At 53.6% G+C, this 20,755-nt stretch overlaps 1 protein-coding gene across 1 annotated transcript in view; it reads left to right on the top strand.

The window, feature by feature from the left end:
• Nucleotides 1-20,755, top strand: part of LOC133357863 (exocyst complex component 2-like) — a 163,209-nt gene that overhangs the window by 78,273 nt on the left and 64,181 nt on the right. The window contains exon 11 of the mRNA XM_061576006.1: nt 20,419-20,654. Within this exon, the coding sequence (XP_061431990.1) occupies nt 20,419-20,654 (236 nt within the window). The remainder of the gene's footprint in view (nt 1-20,418; nt 20,655-20,755) is intronic.

The raw sequence follows: 20,755 nt of genomic DNA, 5'->3' as shown, positions 1-20,755 counted from the left end.
GAGACCCATACTCATAGAGACCCATACTCATCCAGACCCATAGACCCACAGAGACCCATACTCATAGAGACCCATACTCATAATAACCCATACTCATAGAGACCCACAGAGACCCATACTCATAGAGACCCATACTCACAGAGACCCATACTCATAGAGACCCATACTCACAGAGACCCATACTCACAGAGACCCATACTCACAGAGACCCATACTCATAGAGACCCATACTCATAGAGACCCATACTCACAGAGACCCATACTCACAGAGACCCATACTCATAGAGACCCATACTCACAGAGACCCATACTCATAGAGACCCATACTCACAGAGACCCATACTCACAGAGACCCATACTCACAGAGACCCATACTCACAGAGACCCACACTCACAGAGACCCACACTCACAGAGACCCATACTCACAGAGACCCATACTCACAGAGACGCATACTCACAGAGACCCATACTCAAAGAGACCCATACTCATAGAGACCCATACTCACAGAGACCCATACTCACAAAGTCTCAAACTAAACTATGTTTATGGTTACCATGTATGGCCCCACTGAGCAATGGCCATCACAAATGATATCTCAACCAAGTGGCGTATCGTCATCATCATCACGTGGACACTTACAGCAGCAGCCGAATACTCGCGTGGTGACGTTGACCCGAAATGTGGAGGGGGAAAACCGGAGGACCTGGAGAAATATCCACGCGACCATAGGGAGAGACACGCAGACTCCAAATATACAGCAGCAGCAGGCATCAGGGTCGTGATCAAACCCACGACCTCCTGCACACCAGGCGAGGTAGTTAATATCTCCTAGCCACCGTGATGATGATGAGAGAGAGACATGCAGACTCCAAATATACAGCAGCAGGCGGCGTTTGGGTCGGAATTCAACCCACGACCTCCTGCACAGCGGGCAAGGTAGTTAACATCACCTAGCCCACCGTGGGGGTGGTGGTGGTGGTGGTGGGGGTGGTGGGTGTGGTGGGGGTGATGGGGGTGGTGGTGGGGGTGGTGTTGGTGGGTGTGATGGGGGTGGTGGGGATGGGGGTGGTGGGGGTGATGGTAGTGGTAGGGGTGGTGGTGGGGGGTGATGGTGGGAGTGATGGGGTTGGTGGTGGGGGTGGTGGTGAGGATGGTGGTGGTGGTCGGGGTGGTGGTGGGGGTGGTGGGGGTGAGGGTGATGGGGGTGGTGGTGGTGGGTGTGATGGGGGTGGTGGGGGTGGTGATGGTGGTGGGGGTGGTGGGGGTGGTGATGAGGGTGATGGTGGTGGTGGGTGTTGGGGGTGGTGATGGGGCTGATGGGGGTGATGGGGGTGGGGGGGGAGTTACCGTCGCTGAAAATCCCAAACGGGTTCCCATCCGCCCTCGTTACATCGCGACAAAAAACAATTTGTCGGAGCAGAGAGTTGAACAGTAAAACGAATTAGGACTGGGGGTGGGTGGGTCACGTGACAATATCCATTAGGGTGACGTGGTGGAGCTTGAGGCTTCATTTGGGGTCTGTAGCGGTGCAACACTCGGGGGTTGGTGGGGGGAGAAGTGAAATCCGTCGACTCAGCACAAAGTGGGGGGCCCCTCGTGACTTTAACAAACACATCCACACGAGTGAGGGGCGGGGAGCGGTGGCGCAGCGGTTAGCGCACTGCGCTTGCGAACCACCGCTCGCTCGGGGCGAGTTTGCTCACTGACTCATTCACTCACTCACTCATTCACACACTCATTCACACACTCATTCACACACTCACTCACTCACACACTCATTCACTCACTCATTCATTCACTCGCTCATTCACTCACTCGCTCACTCATTCACTCGCTCACACTTACACACACACACTCATTCACTCACTCACACACTCACACACTCATTCACACACTCGCTCACACACTCGCTTACACACTCACTCACACACTCACTCACACACTCGATCACACACTCACTCACACACTCATTCACACACTCGATCACACACTCACTCACACACTCACTCACACACTCATTCACACACTCATTCACACACTCGATCAAACACTCACTCACTCACACACTCACTCACACACTCACTCACACACTCACTCACACACTCACACACTCACTCATTCACACACTCGATCACACACTCACTCACACGCTCACTCACACACTCACACACTTTTACACTCGCACACTCATTCACACACTCACTCACTCATTCACACACTCGATCACACACTCACTCACACACTCACTCGCTCACACACTCGCTCACACTTACTCACACACACACACTCATTCACTCACTCACACACTCACACATTCATTCACACAATCACTCACACACTCACTCACACACTCGATCACACACTCACTCACACACTCACTCACTCACACACTCGCTCACACACTCACTCACACACTCACTCACAAACTCATTCACACACTCACACTCACTCACACACTCGCTCACACACTCGCTCACACACTCACTCGCTCACACTTACTCACACACTCACAAACGCACTCACACTTACTCACACACACACTCACACACTCACTCACACTACTCACTCACTCGCACACTCATTCACACGCTCACTCATACACTCGCTCACACACTCACTAACACACTCATTCACACACTCATTCACACACTCACACTCACTCACACACTCACACACTCGATCACACACTCACACACTCACTCACACACTCACACACTCGATCACACACTCACTCACACACTCATTCACACACTCACACTCGCTCACACACTCGCTCACACTTACTCACACACACACACTCATTCACTCACTCACACACTCACACACTCATTCACACACTCACACTCACTCACACACTCACTCACACACTCGATCACACACACACTCACTCACACACTCGATCACACACTCGATCACACACTCGATCGCTCACACACTCGCTCACACACTCGCTCACACACTCACTCACACACTCGCTCACACACTCATTCACACACTCACACACTCACTCGCGCTCACTCACTCACACACTCACTCACACACACTCTTTGTGAATCTATGGGTCTGTGTGAAGCTATGGGTCTCTGAGTCTATGCGTCTCTGAGTCTGTGGATCTCTGTGTGAGTCTATGGGTCTCTGTGAGTCTATGGGTCTCTGTGAGTCTGTGCGTCTCTGTGAGTCTATGTGTCTGTGTGAGTCTATGCATCTGTGTGAGTCTATGGATCTGTGTGAGTCTATGTGCCTGTGTGTGTGAGTCTAAAGAAATGAGTTTGTCAATCTAGATGATGATGATGTCAAAGTGCTTAGCTCCAGTGGCTTCCTAATATCGGAAGGAAGAGCGTTCCAGACGGCCACACACCCAACACCACCCACCCCACCCCCAACGAGTCATGTGCACGGCGGCGATGTCGCGAGCTCGCTCGCCCCCCAGTGGCCACTTGGGGACACGTGCCTCCAGCGGTGGTGGTGGCAGTGGCGGTGGTGGTGGGGGTGGTTGTGGTGGTGGTGGCGCTGGCGGTGGCGGTGGTGGTGGTGGGGGTGGTGGTGGTAGTGGTGGTGGTGGCTGCCTTGCGACTCTAAGCACTCTATGGGGGGGGGACACCCTTTCGCAAAGCTCATAGAGTTAGATGCTGTGTGATGAGTCTGTGGGTCTCTGTGTGGTGAGTCTGTGGGTCTCTGTGTGGTGAGTCTGTGGGTCTCTGTGTGATGAGTCTGTGGGTCTCTGTGTGATGAGTCTGTGGGTCTCTGTGTGAAGAGTCTGTGGGTCTCTGTGTGATGAGTTTGTGGGTCTCTGTGTGATGAGTCTGTGGGTCTCTGTGTGATGAGTCTATGGGTCTCTGTGTGATGAGTCTGTGGGTCTCTGTGTGGTGAGTCTGTGGGTCTCTGTGTGATGAGTCTGTGGGTCTCTGTGTGATGAGTCTGTGGTCTCTGGTGTGATGAGTCTGTGGGTCTCTGTGTGTGAGTCTGGGGTCTCTGTGTGGTGAGTCTGTGGGTCTCTGTGTGGTGAGTCTGTGGGTCTCTGTGTGTGTGAGTCTGTGGGTCTCTGGTGTGAGTCTGGGTCTTGTGTGAGTCTGTGGGTCTCTGTGTGGTGAGTCTGTGGGTCTCTGTGTGTGTGAGTCTGTGGGTCTCTGTGTGTGAGTCTGTGGGTCTCTGTGTGGTGAGTCTGTGGGTCTCTGTGTGGTGAGTCTGTGGGTCTCTGTGTGGTGAGTCTATGGGTCTCTGGTGATGATCTGTGGGTCTCTGTGTGGTGAGTCTGTGGGTCTCTGTGTTGAGTCTGTGGGTCTCTGGTGTGAGTCTGTGGGTCTCTGTGTGTGAGTCTGTGGGTCTCTGTGTGGTGAGTCTGTGGGTCTCTGGTGTGAGTCTGTGGGTCTCTGTGTGTGTGTGAGTCTGTGGGTCTCTGTGTGTGAGTCTGTGGGTCTCTGTGTGGTGAGTCTGTGGGTCTCGTGTGTGAGTCTGTGGGTCTCTGTGTGATGAGTCTGTGGGTCTCTGTGTGGTGAGTCTGTGGGTCTCTGTGGTGAGTCTGTGGGTCTCTGTGTGGTGAGTCTGTGGGTCTCTGTGTGGTGAGTCTGTGGGTCTCTGTGTGTGAGTCTGTGGGTCTCTGTGTGTGAGTCTGTGGGTCTCTGTGTGGTGAGTCTGTGGGTCTCTGTGGTGAGTCTGTGGGTCTCTGTGTGTGAGTCTGTGGGTCTCTGTGTGGTTGTGGGTCTCTGTGTGGGTCTGTGTGGTGAGTCTGTGGGTCTCTGTGTGGTGAGTCTGTGGGTCTCTGTGTGTGAGTCTGTGGGTCTCTGTGTGTGAGTCTGTGGGTCTCTGTGTGGTGAGTCTGTGGGTCTCTGTGTGGTGAGTCTGTGGGTCTCTGTGTGGTGAGTCTGTGGGTCTCTGTGTGTGAGTCTGTGGGTCTCTGTGGTGAGTCTGTGGGTCTCTGTGTGTGAGTCTGTGGGTCTCTGTGTGGTGAGTCTGTGGGTCTCTGTGTGTGAGTCTGTGGGTCTCTGTGTGAGTCTGTGGGTCTCTGTGTGGGTCTCTGGTGGAGTCTGTGGGTCTCTGTGTGGTGAGTCTGTGGGTCTCTGTGTGATGAGTCTGTGGGTCTCTGTGTGATGAGTCTGTGGGTCTCTGTGTGGTGAGTCTGTGGGTCTCTGTGTGGTGAGTCTGTGGGTCTCTGTGTGTGAGTCTGTGGGTCTCTGTGTGGTGAGTCTGTGGGTCTCTGTGTGGTGAGTCTGTGGGTCTCTGTGTGTGAGTCTGTGTGTGAGTCTGTGGGTCTCTGTGTGATGAGTCTGTGGGTCTCTGTGTGTGAGTCTGTGGGTCTCTGTGTGGTGAGTCTGTGGGTCTCTGTGTGTGAGTCTGTGGGTCTCTGTGTGTGAGTCTGTGGGTCTCTGTGTGTGAGTCTGTGGGTCTCTGTGTGGTGAGTCTGTGGGTCTCTGTGTGGTGAGTCTGTGGGTCTCTGTGTGATGAGTCTGTGGGTCTCTGTGTGATGAGTCTGTGGGTCTCTGTGTGATGAGTCTGTGGGTCTCTGTGTGATGAGTCTGTGGGTCTCTGTGTGATGAGTCTGTGGGTCTCTGTGTAGGAGTCTGTGGGTCTCTGTGTGTGTGAGTCTGTGGGTCTCTGTGTGGTGAGTCTGTGGGTCTCTGTGTGATGAGTTTGTGGGTCTCTGTGTGATGAGTCTGTGGGTCTCTGTGTGGTGAGTCTGTGGGTCTCTGTGTGGTGAGTCTGTGGGTCTCTGTGTGATGAGGTCTGTGGGTCTCTGTGTGATGAGTCTGTGGGTCTCTGTGTGATGAGTCTGTGGGGTCTCTGTGTGATGAGTCTGTGGGTCTCTGTGTGATGAGTCTGTGGGTCTCTGTGTGATGAGTCTGTGGGTCTCTGTGTGATGAGTCTGTGGGTCTCTGTGTGATGAGTCTGTGGGTCTTGTCTGTGTGAGGAGTCTGTGGGTCTCTGTGTGGATGAGTCTGTGGGTCTCTGTGTGATGAGTCTGTGGGTCTCTGTGTGATGAGTCTGTGGGTCTCTGTGTGATGAGTCTGTGGGTCTCTGTGTGATGAGTCTGTGGGTCTCTGTGTGATGAGTCTGTGGGTCTCTGTGGGTCTCTGTGTGGATGAGTCTGTGGGTCTCTGTGTGGTGAGTCTGTGGGTCTCTGTGTGATGAGTCTGTGGGTCTCTGTGTGATGAGTCTGTGGGTCTCTGTGTGTGAGTCTGTGGGTCTCTGTGTGATGAGGTCTGTGGGTCTCTGTGTGATGAGTCTGTGGGTCTCTGTGTGATGAGTCTGTGGGTCTCTGTGTGATGAGTCTGTGGGTCTCTGTGTGATGAGTCTGTGGGTCTCTGTGTGATGAGTCTGTGGGTCTCTGTGTGATTGAGTCTGTGGGTCTATGTGGATGAGTCTGTGGGTTCTCTGTGTGATGAGTCTGTGGGTCTCTGTGTGATGAGTCTGTGGGTCTCTGTGTGATGAGTCTGTGGGTCTCTGTGTGATGAGTCTGTGGGTCTCTGTGTGATGAGTCTGTGGGTCTCTGTGTGATGAGTCTGTGGGTCTCTGTGTGATGTAGTCTGTGGGTCTGTGTGATGAGTCTGTGTGGTCTCTGTGTGATGAGTCTCTGGGTCTCTGTGTGATGAGTCTGTGGGTCTCTGTGTGAATGAGTCTGTGGGTCTCTGTGTGGATGAGTCTGTGGGTCTCTGTGTGGATGAGTTCTGTGGGTCTCTGTGTGATGAGTATGTGGGTCTCTGTGTGATGAGTCTGTGGGTCTCTGTGTGATGAGTCTGTGGGTCTCTGTGTGATGAGTCTGTGGTCTCTTGTGTATGAGTCTGTGGGTCTCTGTGTGTGAGTCTGTGGGTCTCTGTGTGTGTGAGTCTGTGGGTCTCTGTGTGGGTCTGTGTGTGTGTGAGTCTGTGGGTCTCTGTGGTGAGTCTGTGGGTCTCTGTGTGTGAGTCTGTGGGTCTCTGTGTGTGAGTCTGTGGGTCTCTGTGTGGTGAGTCTGTGGGTCTCTGTGTGGTGAGTCTGTGGGTCTCTGTGTGTGAGTCTGTGGGTCTCTGTGTGGTGAGTCTGTGGGTCTCTGTGTGGTGAGTCTGTGGGTCTCTGTGTGTGAGTCTGTGGGTCTCTGTGTGAGTCTGTGGGTCTCTGTGTGTGAGTCTGTGGGTCTCTGTGTGATGAGTCTGTGGGTCTCTGTGTGGAGTCTGTGGGTCTCTGTGTGATGAGTCTGTGGGTCTCTGTGGTGAGTCTGTGGGTCTCTGTGTGGTGAGTCTGTGGGTCTCTGTGTGTGAGTCTGTGGGTCTCTGTGTGGTGAGTCTGTGGGTCTCTGTGTGTGAGTCTGTGGGTCTCTGTGTGAGTCTGTGGGTCTCTGTGTGTGAGTCTGTGGGTCTCTGTGGTGAGTCTGTGGGTCTCTGTGTGTGAGTCTGTGGGTCTCTGTGTGGTGAGTCTGTGGGTCTCTGTGTGGAGTCTGTGGGTCTCTGTGTGTGAGTCTGGGTCTCTGTGTGTGAGTCTGTGGGTCTCTGTGTGTGAGTCTGTGGGTCTCTGTGGTGAGTCTGTGGGTCTCTGTGTGGTGAGTCTGTGGGTCTCTGTGTGGTGAGTCTGTGGGTCTCTGTGTGATGAGTCTGTGGGTCTCTGTGTGTGAGTCTGTGGGTCTCTGTGTGAGTCTGTACGTCTCTGTGTGGTGAGTCTGTGGGTCTCTGTGTGTAGTCTGTGGGTCTCTGTGTGTGAGTCTGTGGGTCTCTGTGTGTGAGTCTGTGGGTCTCTGTGTGTGAGTCTGTGGGTCTCTGTGTGGTGAGTCTGTGGGTCTCTGTGTGTGAGTCTGTGGGTCTCTGTGTGTGATGAGTCTGTGGGTTCTCTGTGTGATGAGTCTGTGGTCTCTGTGTGATGAGTCTGTGGGTCTCTGTGTGGTGGTCTGTGGGTCTCTGTGTGATGAGTCTGTGGGTTCTCTGTGTGGTGAGTCTGTGGGTCTATGTGATGAGTCTGTGGGTCTCTGTGTGGTGAGTCTGTGGGTCTCTGTGTGATGAGTCTGTGGGTCTCTGTGTGATGAGTCTGTGGGTCTCTGTGTGATGAGTCTGTGGGTCTCTGTGTGATGAGTCTGTGGGTCTCTGTGTGATGAGTCTGTGGGTCTCTGTGTGATGAGTCTGTGGGTCTCTGTGTGTTGAGTCTGTGGGTCTCTGTGTGATGAGTCTGTGGGTCTCTGTGTGGTGAGTCTGTGGGTCTCTGTGTGATGAGTCTGTGGGTCTCTGTGTGATGAGTCTGTGGGTCTCTGTGTGTTGAGTCTGTGGGTCTCTGTGTGGTGAGTCTGTGGCTCTCTGTGTGTTGAGTCTGTGGGTCTCTGTGTGGTGCTGGCCACCCACCCCCTCGTGTGCCACAGTGCCGGCCTTCATAGGTGCTCGCTAACAGCACTTGCTCCAACAGTCTGTCACAGGCTACACGGGGGATCTTTACCTTTGTTACGAGTGTGTTGTGTATACGGGGGGGGGGAGCGGTGGTGTCGTGGTTAGCGCTACGCTGCGCTACGAACCTGGCAGAGACCCGAGTTCGATTCCCGCTCACGGCCACCACCACCACCACCGGTGACGAAGATCTGAACCGGTCCGCACCAGGTACTCATTTGATGCTGAGTTGATCTAGGGGAGGCCCAGGACCGGTTTAGATAATCATCGCTGGTGTTGGCCGTGAGCGGGAATCGAACCCGTGTCGCTGGGTTTAGAGCGCAGCGCGCTAACCACTACACCACCGCTCCCCACACTGACACTGACACACACACACACTGACACACACGCTGACACACACGCTGACACACACTGACACACACACTGACACACACACTGACACACACACACACATACTGACACACACACACACTGACACACACACACACTGACACACACACACTGACACACACACTGACACACACACGCTGACCCACACACACTGGCACACACACAGACTGACACACACTGACACATACACACTGACATACACACACTGACACACACACTGACACACACACTGACACACACACTGACACACACACTCATTGACACACACACACACTGACACACACACACTCACTGACACACACACACACTGACACACACACACTGACACACACAACAACAACAACCGCCATTCGCCACTAAGTGGCGGTGACGTCACCACGATGCTTGTGCCAGGCCAAGTGCACCTTGAGGCCACGTGAAGTGTCGAACGCCCGCTGGCAGGAGGTCACGGGGCAGACCCAGGTGCCACGGGTCGACTGACCGAGATGACCGAGATGACTGGCTGATGCACCACCTGTGCCCCCTACTGTGCCAACTTGCTGTGCTTTAGCCACCCGGCGCTCCGCTCGTTGTTGTGAGCGTCGCTCCTCCGCCCTCCGTTGTTGTTGGAGGGCGACTGCCTCCAACTGCCCAGTAGCGTCCTTCACGAGCCTCCTCCACTGAGGCCGATCTTGACACCGCTGGTACCAGTCATCGGCAAGTCCACTCAGCTCCACGTCCTCCTGTACCACATCACTCCATCTCTTCTCCAGCCCGTGCCGCGCCCGTCTAGCCCCCTCGATCCGGCCGAACAAAAGCTGTTTAGGCATGCGGTGGCTGGGCATGCGGGCTACATGACCCAGCCAACGCAGCCTTGCCTGCCGGAGGAGCTCACTGATGGGACTTTGCCCAGATCTTTCAAGGATTTGTGAGCTCCTCACACAATCCAGCCTGGTTAAACCCAGGATGGATCGTAGGCAGGCCAGCCTAAATGTTTCCAACCGGCGAAGATGCTCCACCAGGGGGGTCCACGTCTCGCAAGCGTAGAGAAGGGAGGGAATGACCGTGGCCGAGAAGACCTGAAGCTTCGTGCGGAGCGACAGACCAGGTAGCTTCCACACAGCGTTACGCAACCGATGAAAAGATATTGCCGCTCGACTGATTCGGAGTGAGACCTCTGCTGATAAACTGGAGCCGGTCATAAGCACACTGCCCAGGTATGGGAAACTCTCCACTCTCTCCACAACTGCCCCATCACCAATTGGGAGTTGTGGGGGTGGAGTGTCCGATGGTACAAAATACCCAGGCAGGTGCTTAGTTTTGGTGGGGCTGATGGTAAGGCCCCACCTCTTAGTGGCACGCTCCAGTCTCAGCAGCAGCGTCTCCAACTCCTCTTCTGAATGAGCAGCTATTACCAAATCATCGGCATACATAACGTGGTTGACCAATAGGGAGCCATCCCTTGATCGCACCCGGGCATCGATCAGCCTCCCATTATATCTGTACCAAATGGAAATTCCCCCGGTACAGCTATTGAAGGCTTCACGAACTACGCGGTCAAAATAGATGTTAAATAATGTGGGAGCCAGAGGACATCCCTGTCGCACCCCAAGGTGTACAGGGAAAGGCTCCGACTCCCGGCCACGTAGTTTTACCCGGGCCCGCTCACCATCATGAAGGTCCTTAATGATCGTGAGCAGAGGGTCAGGGACTCCGAAAGCACGAAGAACAACCCAGAGCCCAGTCCTACTGATGGTATCATAGGCCTTGACCAGGTCAATAAAGCAGAGATGTAGGTCTTTTTGGAATTCCCTACACCTCTGCTGTAGCAGACGGACAGAAAATATGGCATCTGTGCAGGACCGCCCTTTCCTGAAACCGCATTGGGGCTCCGCAAGCCCCTCCTCAGCGTGCCTAGCAAGGCGATGTTGAATAATCCTTGCCAGGACCTTACCCGGCACACTGAGGAGTGAGATGCCCCTGTAGTTGTTACAGTCGGTACGGTCCCCCTTCTTAAAGAGGGGGACCACCAGGGCATCCTTCCAGTCCTGCGGAACCCGTCCAGTGGTCCAGACTGTTGTTATGATGTCATATAGGGCAGTCTGTGCACAAACGCCACCCTCCCTCAGCATTTCGCTTGGGAGATCATCTCTGCCCGGTGCCTTCCCTGGTCTCAGACTCTGGATCGCCCTCAGTACTTCCTCAACAGCTGGCACCTCAGCCAGCCACTCACAGGGGGTGACCTCTTCCAATATTTGAGGCACCGCAGCCTCAGCAGGGTTATCACCACTTTTTGCCATGATGTTTTCCTGGCTGAGAGAATTTCCCTCCCCCAGGACCTCACAGAAATGCTCAGCAAATCTGCAAACCTGTTCCTGGGGGTCGGAGATTGGATCACCGTTTTTTCCTCTAATGATGGTAATAGGTGTGGCGCTGCAGGTTACTTTTTTGATGGAGTTAAATAGTGATTTGTGATCACGGGCCACTGAGGCAGACTCCATCTCCTCAGCAACCCGCGACCACCACCCATCCTTACAGCGCCTTACGGCTCTCCGAACTTCCGAGCGAAGGCTGCGGTAAACCTCCTCATTCTCTGACGTGGGATGCTGTAGGCGATGAGAGTGGGCCTGTCGCTTTTTCTCAATTAACCTGAACACCTCCTCTGTCAGCCAGGGTTTCTGGGGAGGTCTGGACCGCGTACCCAAAGCAGCCATTGCAGCTGCATGAGTCACAGTCTTAAACCTCGCCCATTTCCCCTCGACATCAGGTGGAGTGGGGGACGATGCCAACCCCAGCTGCAAGCGATGATGAAATTCTCGCTTGCAACTTTTATCAGCTAACTGAGACCAGGCCACTTTTGGTTGGAATGGGATCCTGGGTGTACACCCACCACCGGAGTGGAAGAAAGGCAGGCGCATCTTACAGATGACTAGTCGATGGTCAGAGGACAGATCAGCTCCACGGTAGGTCCTGGTGTCAAGGACATGGGCTCGCATCCGCTGGTCCGTCACTATGTAGTCCAGCAGATGTTCTTGCTTGGACCCGGCATGTATCCATGATGTTGTGTGGATGCGCCGATGCCGGAAGAGCGTGTTGGTAATTACAAGCCCATGGGCTGCACAAAAATCTAGCAGCCTCCTACCGTTATTATTGAGCTGATCTGGCCCATGCCTTCCAATCACTCCAGACCAGGTGCCAGCATCATGACCAACTCGGGCATTGAAGTCACCCAACAAGATGACTCTGTCCCGAGTGGCCACTTTAGCCAGCACCTGTGACAGGAGGTCATAGAAAGCGTCTGACTCATCGGCTTTGCCTGCATCCCTCCACGGATGTTCATCTTCGGTGGGGGCATAAGTAACCACGACCACCACTCCTCGCCTCTGGTTGATGGGAAGGCGAGCCCAAAGTATCCTGGGGCTTACAGCTTCCCACACCTCACCGCCACGCTCCCACGCCCCCTTCATTCTTTTGTTCAGAAGAAGAGCCACACCCTGTTGTTTGGCAGTCTCCTGCCCCGAGTAGAGGACTGTCCACCCCTCATGGTGGCAGGAGCCAGAACCGGTCCACCGGACCTCCTGAATGCCACAGAGATCCAGGCGGTACCGGTCCAGCTCCCGACAGAGAAGTGGCAGCCTCTCCTCCGCAGTGAGCGTTCGAACATTCCACGTGGCCATCCGCAATGGTTTTTTGTTGTTTCTGGAGGAGCCCCGAGGGTGAAAATTCAATCTCCTGGCTCCGCCAAATGAGGTTTGGCCAGGAGACGTCATAAAAGCCTGACCCCCCGGGGCCTCCGGCACAAGCTTATTTGTTTCAGGTTTATGTTTAATTCGTAGTTTAGTGGTGGTTAATTGAAGGTGGAGGGGTTACCAGCCCCTCGCACCCGTCCAGAGCCCCCGTTTAGCCACTGTGGTGGTCACAGACGCCATGAGCGGAGAGGCCAATGGGCATTGGCCCTCCCCCCACAGCACTGCCCACGACAGACACACACACACACTGACACACACACACTGACACACACACACACTGACACACACACACACACTGACACACACACACTGACACACACACACCCTGACACACGTACACACCCTGACACACAAACACACCCTGACACATGTACACACTCTGACACACAAACACTGACACACACACACTGACACACTGACACACACACACACTGACACACACACACACACTGACACACACACACACTGACACACACACCCTGACACACACACCCTGTCACACACACTCTGTCACACACACACTGACACACACACACTGACACACACACACACACTGATACACACACTGACACACACACACACTGACACACATACACTGACACACACACACACTGACACACACACACTGACACACACACTGACACACACACACTGACACACACACACTGACACACACACACACACTGACACACACACACACACACTGACACACACACACTGACACACACACACTGACACACACACACACACTGACACACACACACTGACACACACACACACACACTGACACACACACACACACACTGACACACACACACACTGACACACACACACACACACACACACATACTGACACACACACTGATACATACGCACATTTCTCGCCAGAATATTTATGGCTGTGCCGCTGAGTGTGACGGAACACAATGGCCCGGCCCCGTGTGGAAGTACGTTGCGGGATTGTGTTTTCGCTGCTGTCGCTGCCGCTTGCCATGGGAGGAAGTTGTCGCCGAGGAATTATTTTCCTCTCCCTCTGCTCGGAACAGGAGTTGGCAGCAGCTGTAGAGGAGCTGTGCATTGTGGGTGGAAAGGACAAGGGGGGGGGGGGGGTCAAAGAGCATCGCGGCCGCTCACAAGGCCAGAGGTTGAGTTCCAGTCTGGGTCGCGGCCAGTGAGACCCATAGACTCTCACAGAGACCCATAGACTCACACAGAGACCCATAGACTCACACAGAGACACATAGACTCACACAGAGACACACAGACTCACACAGAGACCCATAGACTCACACAGAGACCCATAGACTTACACAGAGACACACAGACTCACACAGAGACCCACAGACTCACACAGAGACCCACAGACTCACACAGAGACCCATAGACTCACACAGAGACCCACAGACTCACACAGAGACACATAGACTCACACAGAGACCCACAGACTCACACAGAGACACATAGACTCACACAGAGACCCATAGACTCACACAGAGACCCATAGACTCACACAGAGACCCACAGACTCACACAGAGACACACAGACTCACACAGAGACCCATAGACTCACACAGAGACCCATAGACTCACATAGAGACCCATAGACTCACACAGAGACACACAGACTCACACAGAGACCCACAGATTCACACAGAGACCCATAGACTCGCACAGAGACACACAGACTCACACAGAGACCCATCGACTCACACAGAGACCCATAGACTCACACAGAGACCCACAGACTCACACAGAGACCCACAGACTCACACAGAGACACATAGACTCACACAGAGACCCACAGACTCACACAGAGACCCACAGACTCACACAGAGACACATAGACTCACACAGAGACCTACAGACTCACACAGAGACCCATAGACTCACACAGAGACCCATAGTCTCACACAGAGACACATAGACTCACACAGAGACCCATAGACTCACACAGAGACCCATAGACTCACACAGAGACCCATAGACTCGCACATAGACCCATAGACTTACACAGAGACCCATAGACTCACACAGAGACCCATAGACTCACACAGAGACACACAGACTCACACAGAGACACATAGACTCACACAGAGACCCATAGACTCACATAGAGACCCATAGACTCACACAGAGACCCATAGACTCACACAGAGACCCGTAGACTGACACAGAGACCCATAGACTCGCACATAGACACACAGACTCACACAGAGACACACAGACTCACACAGAGACACACAGACTCACACAGAGACCCATAGACTCACACAGAGACCCTACAGACTCACACAGAGACCTATAGACTCACACAGAGACCCACAGACTCACACAGAGACACACAGACTCGCACAGAGACCCACCGACTCGCACAGAGACCCACCGACTCGCACAGACTGAGTGTCTTCGTGTGTAGTGAGTTCATGATCTCAGCAGTGACTGCACGGCTGCCTCGTCGCATTCCACCCGTGAGGTTCGCTCCGTCTCTCCGACCGTCGCGCTCCACGAACCTCTTGATCGACAGCTCGCAGGTTCCACTCCATCTCCTGGGGGGACTGGTGAGTTTTTTAAATCTCCCTAAACCAGAGGTCGCAACCGGGGTACCCGACACCCGTACCCTACCCGATACCCGGCTACCCGTACCCGGCCAGGTACGGGTAGCCGTTTGCGACCCTGGTGCGGCCGGGTACGGGTAGCTGGGTAGGCCGTGAGTCACCGGTGAGTCACCGTTTGTCACTCATTTCGGGTAGGGTACGGGTAGCGTACCCATACCCGGCTGGGTACTGGTACGGGTAAGGAATCAAAACCCGTTTGCGACCTCTGCTCTAAACCCCATCCCCTGTACCACCTCTGCCCAAGCATCAGGTGTAGAGAGGGGTCCATACCGGGGGGAATTCGAATTCGCCATCGCATCGATCCCTCTGTTGAAGGAACGACACGGGAGGAGGATTTCTCCACCGCTCCGGCTGCTGCCGCCTGGTGATGCGTTGTACTCGGAGCGCGAATGTCGTGGATTTGCTCTCCGACGCAGCGGCGTGGTGCTGCTCCAGTAGCTCATTGGCATCTTCTGTTGATGCGACACAAGCCCTGAACTCATTGGCTGTGTCGGGTGGTGGCGGGTTTGACGACACATTTGTAGATGGTGCTGCCAGCCGATGTTGAAAACAGGATGTCAACATTGCTGGCACAGTGCTTCGGACACAGCCATCATGAACAGACGCAACACAAAGTCAAAGATCTCCTTCCCTGTATAGCCTTACTAGGCTGTTGGGGCAAGTGCTGTTAGCGAGTAACAGCAGCGATGAAGGCCGGCACTGTGACACACGAGGGGGTGGGTGGCCAGAACCACACAGAGACCCACAGACTCATCACACAGAGAACCATAGACTCATCACACAGAGACCCACAGACTCATCACACAGAGACCCACAGACTCATCACACAGAGACCCACAGACTCATCACACAGAGACCCACAGACTCATCACACAGACCCACAGACTCATGACACAAGAGAGCCATAGACTCATCACACAGAGAGCCATAGACTCATGACACAGAGACCCATAGACTCATCACACAGAGACCCACAGACTCATCACATAGAGACCTACAGACTCATCACACAGAGACCCACAGACTCATCACACAGAGACCCACAGACTCATCACACAGAGACCCACAGACTCATCACACAGAGACCCACATACTCACCACACAGAGACCCACAGACTCATCACACAGAGACCCACAGACTCATCACACAGAGACCCACAGACTCACCACACAGAGACCCATAGACTCATCACACAGAGACCCACAGACTCATCACACAGAGACCCACAGTCTCATCACACAGAGACCCATGGACTCATCACACAGAGACCCACAGTCTCATCACACAGAGACCCATGGACTCATCACACAGAGACCCACAGTCTCATCACACAGAGACCCACAGACTCACCACACAGAGACCCATAGACTCATCACACAGAGACCCACAGTCTCATCACACAGAGACCCATGGACTCATCACACAGAGACCCACAGACTCATCACATAGAGACCTACAGACTCATCACACAGAGACCCACAGACTCATCACACAGAGACCCACAGACTCATCACACAGAGACCCACAGACTCATCACACAGAGACCCACATACTCACCACACAGAGACCCACAGACTCATCACACAGAGACCCACAGACTCATCACACAGAGACCCACAGACTCACCACACAGAGACCCATAGACTCATCACACAGAGACCCACAGACTCATCACACAGAGACCCACAGTCTCATCACACAGAGACCCATGGACTCATCACACAGAGACCCACAGTCTCATCACACAGAGACCCATGGACTCATCACACAGAGACCCACAGTCTCATCACACAGAGACCCACAGACTCACCACACAGAGACCCATAGACTCATCACACAGAGACCCACAGTCTCATCACACAGAGACCCATGGACTCATCACACAGAGACCCACAGACTCATCACACAGAGACCCATAGACTCATCACACACAGACCCATAGTCTCATCACACAGAGACCCACAGACTCACCACACAGAGACCCACAGACTCAACACACAGAGACCCATAGACTCATGCCACAGAGACCCACAGACTCATCACACAGAGACCCACAGACTCATCACACAGAGACCCACAGACTCACCACACAGAGACCCACAGACTCACCACACAGAGACCCACAGTCTCATCACACAGAGACCCATAGTCTCATCACACAGAGACCCACAGACTCATCACACAGAGACCCACAGACTCATCACACAGAGACCCACAGACTCACCACACCCCGACCCAGGATTCGAACCTAGGCTCATTTTCCTCCCCACCACAACCCTCCCCTCCCCTCCCCCGTCGTCCTGCACCCCACACAAGGCGATGGGAAGGTGGCAGCAGCAGCAAGGCATTCTGGGATAGCGCGACCTACCGACCGACCGGGCGGGCGGTGTGTGTGGCGGAACTCGGCGCTGACAGCCCCTGAGAGTGATGGTCCCGTGGCACGCAAACCCGCGGCGGGCGTGCGGCCACGAACAATGCGGCCGGGCGATGCTGACACGTGGAAACGCACACGCACGCACACTCATCCGTGCGTGCGTGCGTGTGCGAGTGTGTGGGGGGAGTGGTGGCGCAGCGGTTAGCGCGCTGCGACCGGAACCCGGCAGACACCCGAGTTCGACTCCTGGTCACGGCCACCGCAAACGCCGGTGACGGGTTTTTTTAACCCCCCTCCTGGGCCTCCCCTAGGGTCGACTCAGCCTCAAATGGGTTGGCTGGCTGGTGCTGTGCGTAAAAGCATCGCCACGAGGGAGACAAAGGCGGCCAGGCGTCGTTGCTGGCCACCCACCCCCTCGTGTGTCATTGCGGCCTTTGTAAGTGCTGCTGCTACTCTGCTAGCAGCACTTGCACACGTGGTTACTGCTGCTGCTGCTACTCTGCTAGCAGCACTTGCACACGTGGTTACTGCTGCTGCTACTACTCTGCTAGCAGCACTTGCACACGTGGTTACTGCTGCTGCTACTCTGCTAGCAGCAGTTGCACACGTGGTTACTGCTGCTGCTGCTACTCTGCTAGTAGCACTTGCACACGTGGTGGTCACGTGGTTTCTCTCTGGGTCGGTGCCCTGGTTTTTTATTGCGCGCTTTCATTTAACTCACTCTGTCTGTTGTTGTTGTTGTAGCCTCATCATGTAACTCAATTTTAACCCACTTCCCAATGTGGTATCGACTGCAAACTTGGTATAGGTATGTCACACTGATGACAATACTATATTCTATAGTAAAAATATTTTTAAGTGTTTTTAAACATAAATTTTTACATGTTATATTTCGGCTTGGCTCTAATTGTCCACGCTCAACTGACGTTGGCTGTAATTGGCCACGGCACCTTACGTTGTGGCAAGCTTCGGGGCCACTCCCTGGAGTCGTGGAGTTCTTCCATTACGAGTAGGGTACATTTCATTAAAGCGTGTTTTTAAAAAAAAGTATTTTAAAACATTACTTATTCCCTCCACGTTTCAAATCGACGTCGCGCATTGAGAGAGTATTTGACCGTTGCTATAAATGTCCCCGTGATGGTGATGGTGGTGATGGTGGTGATGGTGGTGGTGATGATGGTGGTGGTGATGGTGGTGATGATGGTGATGATGGTGGTGATGATGATGGTGGTGGTGATGATGGTGATGGTGGTGATGATGATGATGATGGTGGTGGTGCTAGTGGTGGTGGTGGTGATGGTGGTGGTGATGGTGGTGATGGTGGTGGTGATGGTGGTGGTGATGGTGGTGGTGATGGTGGTGATGGTGGTGGTGCTAGTGGTGGTGGTGGTGATGGTGATGGTGGTGATGATGGTGGTGATGATGGTGGTGGTGATGGTGGTGAGCCACTATCGTTGAGCTGTCATTTGTGATGTCCAGGTTTGCTTATTGAAAAAGAGCGACATTTCAGCTCAGCGGGGCCTTACAAAATTACAATAGTTTAGTCTAAATTTGCTGTGGCTGTTCCACCTGAAGACGGAAGCTTGTGTTGCCTACGAAACGTCGTGATTTAATTTATTTATTTTAATTTTATTATTTTTCTTCTTGGTTCTTTCGGTTAAAGTCACGTAGAAGGGAAATAACAGCGTCTGAATGAGCACCACCATGCTTGGCAGCGTATATTTAAGCTGGGTTAGAGGAGGAAGCGCGCCTTGACAAAGGACAGACCTGTTCTTCACCTGAGGACGGCTGCTTGCGTTGTGGCCGAAACGTCGTGAGAATTGTATTTTATTATGTTTTATTTTTATTATTTTATTATTTTATTATTTCCCTTCTACGTGACTTTACCGAAAGAACCAAGAAGATGAATCCCTGCAGTCGCGAAAGTTTTAAATCGATATTTTTATTTTATTTTTCATTTTTTATCTACGTGACTTTACCAAAAGAACTTGTTTAGTTTGTTTAGTTTAGATGAGAATCCTAGTAGGGGGTAGTGGTGGTAGTAGTAGTGGTAGTAGTGGCGAAACCTCACAGCGACTCAAATGTTAACTGTCCGCTGTGGGCTTACTGCACCGACACACCGGTTCACGTGATGACTCCCTTACAGATCGGCCGTGTGGGGCGGTGGTGCTGGTGGCGGCGGGTTTCACGACACACATGAATAGTCATGCGACAGGGATACTCACACGAGCTGGCCCAACAAAAACACCTCTCCTATGTATAACATGGCTGGCGAAAGCCACAACGAGTACTACTACCACCACTACTACCACTACTACCACTACTACTACCACTACTACTACTACCTACCTATACTACTACTCACTACTACCACTACTGCCACTACTACTACCACTATTACTACTACTACCTATACTACTACTCACTACTACCACTACCACCACTACTACCACTACTACCACTACTACTACCACTACTACTACCACCACTACTACCACCACTACTACTACCACCACTACTACTACCACCACTACTACTACCACTACTACCAATAACTTCCACCACTATTACCACTAACTATTACCACTAACTACCACCACCACTACACTGACTACCATCACTACTACCACTACCACCACTACTACCACCACTACTACCACCACTACTACCACCTCTACTACCACTACCACCACTACTACCACCACTACTACCACCACTACTACCACTACCACCTCTACTACCACTACCACCACTACTACCACCACTACTACCACCACTACTACCACTACCACCTCTACTACCACTACCACCACTACTACCACCACTACCACCACTACCACCACTACTACCACCACTACCGCGTGTTCAACCACATGGTGGTGATGATCTTTGTGTTGACCGAGCCACTTGCCCCGACACTCTGTGTGTTGTCGTCATTCATTGTTGTTGTTGTTTGTTGTTGTTGTTGACAGAGGAAGCGGCTTCAGGAGGGGCCGCACGCCACGGCACCGACGCTGGCGCCGACCCGGCCCTCCCGCCGGTGCCGCCGGGAGGGGGGGTAGCGGCCCCCCCGGTGGTGCCGGTGCCAGCGGGGCCGGGGGGGGGGCCGGGGGGGGTGGTCCCCACGGTGGCCGCCTGGCTGGGCCACAGCGGCTCCCTGCGGCGCACGGGCAGCTTGCGCTCCGGCCAGTCACGCACAGCCGACCACGCACGTACGTACACGCGTGTGTGTGTGTGTACGCGTGTGTGTGCGTGTGTGTGTGTGTACGTACACGTGTGTGTGTGTGCGCGCACGTACACGTGTGTGTG

Source organism: Lethenteron reissneri, chromosome 60 (genome assembly GCF_015708825.2).
Source record: "Lethenteron reissneri isolate LAM-NWPU_2019-01 chromosome 60, ASM1570882v1, whole genome shotgun sequence".
In the NCBI taxonomy this organism is placed as follows: domain Eukaryota; kingdom Metazoa; phylum Chordata; class Hyperoartia; order Petromyzontiformes; family Petromyzontidae; genus Lethenteron; species Lethenteron reissneri.
The sequence above is the reverse complement of the archived record's forward strand: the minus strand, read 5'-3'. Positions and strand labels throughout refer to the sequence as shown.